This window comes from Perca flavescens, chromosome 9 (genome assembly GCF_004354835.1).
Source record: "Perca flavescens isolate YP-PL-M2 chromosome 9, PFLA_1.0, whole genome shotgun sequence".
NCBI lineage: Eukaryota > Metazoa > Chordata > Actinopteri > Perciformes > Percidae > Perca > Perca flavescens.
In genome coordinates, this window is record NC_041339.1 from 1,312,004 (window position 1) to 1,318,391 (window position 6,388).

Consider the following 6,388-nt stretch of genomic DNA (forward strand, 5'->3'; position numbering starts at 1 on the left):
CAAACAGGCCCCTGGTGTTGCTGCTGCACGATTTGTCTATAATGCTCTGAAATGTGCCTCTCCTTTTATTACAACTTCATCTACTGGAATAGAAACAGAATAGTAAGTCTGGTTAGTCAAAGTGACCCAGTTTTCTCCGCCACCAGGTGTGACCACAGTGCTCACCATGACCACTCTCAGCATCAGCGCTCGAAACTCGCTGCCTAAAGTGGCTTACGCTACTGCCATGGACTGGTTCATAGCAGTGTGTTACGCCTTTGTCTTCTCCGCACTCATTGAGTTTGCCACAGTTAACTACTTCACCAAGAGGAGCTGGGCCTGGGATGGAAAAAAGGCAATGGAGGCCCAACAGCCCAAGGTATGTACTGTGTACTGTGTGCGTGTGTGTGTGTGGCTGACTCACATTGTTGGGAGCAAAATTCTCACAAGGTTAACAGTTTATTCTGGGGCTAAGACTAGGTTAGCATTGGAAGTAGCCTGGCTGACACCAGACCCTTCTCAGTTGGAACTGAGAGGAGGTCTGGGAAAGCTTCATTGACAGTTCATTTCCAAAGAGGAGTCACCAACGAATGCCACTCAAATGCCTCTGGACACAATTGGATAGTCCTTCAACCAATCAGAGCAACGGTCCGGGTGACGCTTTTCACATCTAATATCCAACTAAAAAAAAATGTGATTCTGGTTTTTGGTGTCGTCCCTCCACGCTCTACTTTTTCCTTGCAGGTGTTGCATATTGCAAACTTGTTATCTTCTGCACACACGCTGAAGAATTTCCAAACAGCTGACATGTTGCAGGTTAATTCACGAGGTTCCCTGTGCAAGAATAGCACAGACACACACTTCACACCGCAAGCGGGTATGCACACACACACGGCGGAGAAGTCGAGAGAAAGGAAAAAGAGACAGAGTCCGTGTGTGCGTGCGTCCTTGAGAAGAGAACTGTAACTCGTATAACTTATGTTGTCAGTTAATTATAGTATTGACCTGCATGGAATCGGCATATGTCACACTGACCTGTGGGTCGCCGAGCTTCGGTAGCCGTCATGTTGAATGTAAACAAAAAGCTGCTCGCCGTCGCTGCGCTATCCTCGTCGCGTAAAGCCCGCCTCAACGGTTGTGATTGGTGTAAAGCCCGCCTCAGCGGTTGTGATTTGTGCCTCAATTTTGAGGACATTGGAAATGGGTTTGAATGGGCTCTTCGCCAGACTGACTTGCAGAGCAAATCTCAAATTTGCCCGAAGTTCGTCAAGGTTTACCCAGGCTACATTGGAGGCTAAAGAATGAATGCAATCCCCACAACAATGATGTGTCTGTGTGAATGTTTGGCTGTATTTTTCACCACAATTGATGGTGTCTCTCAGCTTGGTTGTGAATGCAGATTGTTGTTTCTATTTGGCAGTCTCAGCAGTCTCAGTATTGCCCCTTGGTTGGTAATAGGGCATTTGCAGATGCCAGTAATGCCTATTAAAAGGAAAAGGCAGTTGTTGGAAGACGCCATATTTGGAGAAGGAACTGCAATTTGTAGACTGAATGACGGCTAAATATTGGTATGGGAAACATGAAAAATGCTCAAATGTCCGACAGAGTTTGTGTCTTCCAGTATTATATTATATTCTCTTAAAAAATATGAACCGAAATAAAACTAGGATTTCCCACCCATATTAGACACTAAACAGTGACTGTTTACATGGGGGTGGGGGGTCGTCTAGTTTTAGGTCTAGATGGGGTGGGATAGGAAGACAATAATGTCTGTAGATTTTTATGACTTCATGTATCTGTATTGTATACTGTAAATATTTTGTCTGTATTTTATTGCACCATCTTCCTGCCCAGGGACTATGGGCAATTTGCTACAACCTGGCACAAGACATCTATTAATGTTTTTTGTGCACTGTCCCTGTTCAAATAAATAAATTACATTACAATGCACCCTGATATTCCACCATCATTCAGAATATGACAATATTCAGAATTTGATGCAAATCATGTAAACAGCATATTCCGTTTGGATACTCAAATTTATTATTTTAAATGTAGCATTTTCCATTTTAGATGGTTTAAAAAAATGCATGTAAATGGGATATGACCCTCATTTCCATTAACCATGTAAACGACTTGGGACGGCCTCTAGCTCGCCCAGTAAGAGTGTTCGCCCCATGTTGGCTGAGTCCTTTGCAGCGGCGCAGGGTTCAAATCCGACCTGCTGCCCTTTGCAGCATGTCATCCCCCATCTCTCGCTCCCCCTTTCATGTCTATCCACCTTCTAATAAAAGGGAAAAGCCCCAAAAAATAATCTTAAAAAAAACATTTTAGGAATCTACTGCAGTGCTCCAATATTGGTCTTTTCAAGAACATATAATCGGAAAAAAACAAGACAACCAGCTGATATTACAGTCCGTGCTGTTTTCTATCTTGTTAAATAATTACTATTATTTACTAGTACGTCACAGCACCTTTAAACCCTACTGTGAGATCAGGATATCAATAGCTGTTCAAAATCGACTCCCCTTTTCTCTTCCTTTTCTTCTCTACTCTATTCATTCTCTCTTCTCTGTGTTACTTCAAGAATGGTAGTGTGGAAAGGAGGAGTAGTGGACTCGACGTAGCATATGATAATAAAAGAAGAGATGAAGTTCAGAAATGGCGGATCAATACATTTGCAGTTCAGTGGGCCAGTGTTGTGGCACAGCGCCAGTTCATTACTGACCAAGGACATCGATCCCCACATTCAGCCTTCCCTGGCCATCTGTTATTCCTCTCTCTGTGTATGTGTGTGAGCGCCTGTCTTATCAACTAGCTGTTTTATTGAGTTCGATGAATGTGCAGCACCTTTTTTTTGGACAGAATTGTGTGTAGGCTCAATCAATGTGTTTTCTTTGTCCCCCACAGAAGAAAGACCCTTTGGCTCTGTCTAAAAAGCCCAACAACACCTGTTCGGCCGGTGTGAATTATACAACCAACCTTACGAAGGACACATCCATCTCTACCATTTCAAATAGCACGGCTGTTCAGCTCAAACCCTCTGAAACCAAGGCCCCAGACCCCAAAAAGACTTACAACAGTGTGAGCAAGATTGACAAGATGTCCAGAATAGTGTTCCCGGTGCTGTTTGGGACCTTCAACCTGGTGTACTGGGCCACGTATCTCAATAGGGAAGCAGTGATCAAAGGAGCAGTTTAAGCTCTGCGATCAGGATCATTCATCGTCCTGACAGCCACTTCAGGATTTCATAACTGGAACGCAATACTAATCAATGCCATTTAGTCCTTGTATCATAGATGTGTGTGTTTTTTTTAGGTCATTGGATAACATTGCATGTCTGTCGCTTCAGGAAAACGTTTCCTTGAGGTTGTACATGTACGATATATGACTTTTCCTAACAGACAGTTTCTCATTTTAAATCTCCAGTCACTGATTAGTTTCTGCCAAATTCAGATGTTTCACAATGTTAGCATTTGGCATTCATATTTTCTCCTTGCGTCTACAGTAGATGATGGTACAGCAAGGCCAAATGTTATGCAAAACAAAATTTTTACCGTGTCATTACTCGAAAGCAGCTTTGACTTTTGTGACTCTTACTTTGTACAAATGGGCTGGAGGTCCAGGTATGCGAGGCTGGGCCCATGGGACTTTGCTTCCTTGTTAAAAGCAGATGAATAGCCATGCTAAATGTGTTGCCTTCAGAGTGTGATAGCTCATTATGAATGCACTGAAATCTCCTGTTACTTCTTCAGAAGCCAGATTTAAAACTTTCATTAAATCATGTTTGTTTTTTGCTGCTTTTCTCTCAGTTTTGAATGGCCAGTTTTTTCATAAATGTAATTTTCAAATGGGGACAGATTTCGAGCTAAAGTGATACAGTGGCAGCTTCCGTTTCCAGGTCCCCATGCTGAGAATCCTGTATGTGTACGTATGGTCGTAGTTTAAGAAAGATGTATATATGCCCTGCTTTTAAAAAAAAAAAAAAGTACCACTTAAGGTTAGCTTCTATGTTATGCGTATACAGCAACACAGTGTTACTCTAGTCTAGTGCTTCATTGACTGGATATTGAGAAATGAGCAGAATAGCTTGAGCTTTAGCAATGTTGACAGAATATACAATGCTTTTTCAAAAGTTGTTTTTTAGATCAGGTTGTCGTTTCTATAAGCTTTGATGATAACTCGAAAATATTCTTGATCAATATTTGGATGCTTTGAGCAGGATCCCTTTTTTTCATAATTTAGAGTAACCGCTGTAGTTAGGAGACTGACTTGAGTCGATCAGGTTGTCAGGCTAATCAAAGAGACAGAAAGTCACAATGACCAGATTATTCCATTTTGACCAATATCGTTTTTAAATCACAATGTTATTTTTTAGTTGTCATTAAATGAGTGTTAAATTAAAGGAATAATTTGACATATTGGGAAATTTGCTTTCTTGCCAAGAGTCAGATGAAAAGATTGCTACCACTCTCATATGTCTATACAGCAAATATGAAGCTACTGCCAGAAACAGATTAGCTTAGCACAAAGACTGAACACAGACAATTCACTTAGAATTCTTTTTCTCTTATTACTTCTTTGTCGAGATTTAAATTATTCTGTACACTCAATATGAAGCTACAGCCAGACACCAGTTAGCTTAGCATAAAAACAAACAGAAATGTGCCTACCAACCTCGTAAACACGTTGCATCTCGTTTGTTTAATATATAAAAAGACACCAGCTATGTGTAAGTTAAAACCTAGCTTTAGTTTGAATGTAGTGAAGGAGTTAAGCTATAACATTGTAAAACGTACGAGTAGGGCTGGGTTTCATTAAAAAGATTCCGATACAGGTAACGATGCCAATACCGAGACTTCGCTACCGGTTCCTAAACGATTCAATACCAATTTTATAAAGAAAAAAGAAATGACAACATTATTAACATTATTTTTCAGCTCCTACTATGTGAGCCGTGTCTCTGCGTGTAACGTAGAGTTTTTCCTGTGTGTCTCTACGGTGGAAGCATGCTGCGTGCTTATTGGCTCACTGACGCTGATTAGATTTACTCAGGGCTATAACATAACCATAAGTCTGGTCTATTAAAAAAAAAATTATATTTAAAAAACTCTGAAGTCTGAAACCGCTCCATTTGGGCTGTGATTACAGGGCGTGTTCCATCCCAAACCAGGAAAGAAAATGCCTCTGCATTCATTGGCTAGACCTACAACCAATCAGAGCAACAGAACTCAACTCAACTGTCAACAGAACTCAACACCGTGTATCGTCCCCATAGCAACCACTCTTTGCACTTTTAGACTTTTTTGAAGCTGATATATCATTTGTTGCGTGTAAATAACATTAATGATAGTGACATGCTCGCTACAGTTGCATTTCTAGAGATGAATCAGCAAAAACGTTTTATTTCTTTGATTCACGCCGTTGTTCTAACGACGCTGGGCACTCTCTCTCTCTCCAGTGTCTCTCTCTCGCTCCACCATATAACGCTACCGTGCTTTTGGGCGGTTGTTGAGGCTCCGCTCCGTCTTAAACTCTGCCAATTTGTAAAGCTGTTTATAACGCAGAAACAAACGGATTAATGATCATTGTATTCATATAGTTTATATCTGACTTTACCAGCTGACTTTTCTATTGGCCGTTGAAACAGGTGAAGCCTCTTACGTTCTAAAACCAGCCTCTGCCGATTGAATAGCTGAGTTGCAGCCACACCATCAGCTGGTTTGAGACTTGAGGTTGAGGATTTTAAAATGAATGCGCTGTCGATATTTTCTATGACGACGCGATGGTGGAATCTACACATCTCAGTTCTCCAGCGGCAGCCACCTGTTGTAAACAAATTCAACCCAAGCGCTCTTTGGTGACGTGGTTGATTCTGTTACTGTTGATCATCTGTCCGACAGTTTGATTGGTCCGAACAGATCTTGTTTGAGCATAATTGCTCCTCAACGGATCAAGTCCAGACCGAATTTCCCAACCTCGAATGTTGTGGGCGGGGCTACATTAGGCTGGCATCCAGGCTACAAAACAGCGGCATTACAAGATGGAAATATAGAGTAAAAAATATATTTAAACTTGCTCTGACCTTCCGTATATTTCAGGGGGCAGCACTGTGCCCCCCTTCTAGCTCCGCCCCTGCTCAGTTCCAAAGCTTTATGCTAAGCTAATCGTCCCCTTGCTCTAGCTTCATATTAGCGCACAGACATAAGTGGTATCAATCTTCTCATCTAACTCAGCAAGAAAGCAAAGAATCATATTCAATGTAATAACTCCTAAGTCAAGCTTTTTACATGATACTGCGAAAGCTGCATGCGCTACACTCACTTCAGCAGAGTGAGTTTTGCAGTCTTCACAGTCTAACACTTACAGTACAGTTTGTGTTTGTTTGGGTAAAGGATTGGAATATAAA

General features: G+C 41.5%; 1 protein-coding gene across 2 annotated transcripts in view; it reads left to right on the forward strand.

Annotated features, from left to right (window-relative positions):
* The window catches only part of gabra5 (gamma-aminobutyric acid type A receptor subunit alpha5), a 29,465-nt gene extending 24,597 nt beyond the window's left edge, over window positions 1–4,868 (forward strand). For both annotated transcript variants that reach the window (XM_028587345.1, XM_028587346.1), the window contains exons 9-10: window positions 147–358; window positions 2,890–4,868. In XM_028587345.1, the coding sequence (XP_028443146.1) occupies window positions 147–358; window positions 2,890–3,180 (503 nt within the window). In that variant the 3' untranslated portion in view covers window positions 3,181–4,868. The remainder of the gene's footprint in view (window positions 1–146; window positions 359–2,889) is intronic.
* Window positions 4,869–6,388: the final 1,520 nt, after the last annotated feature.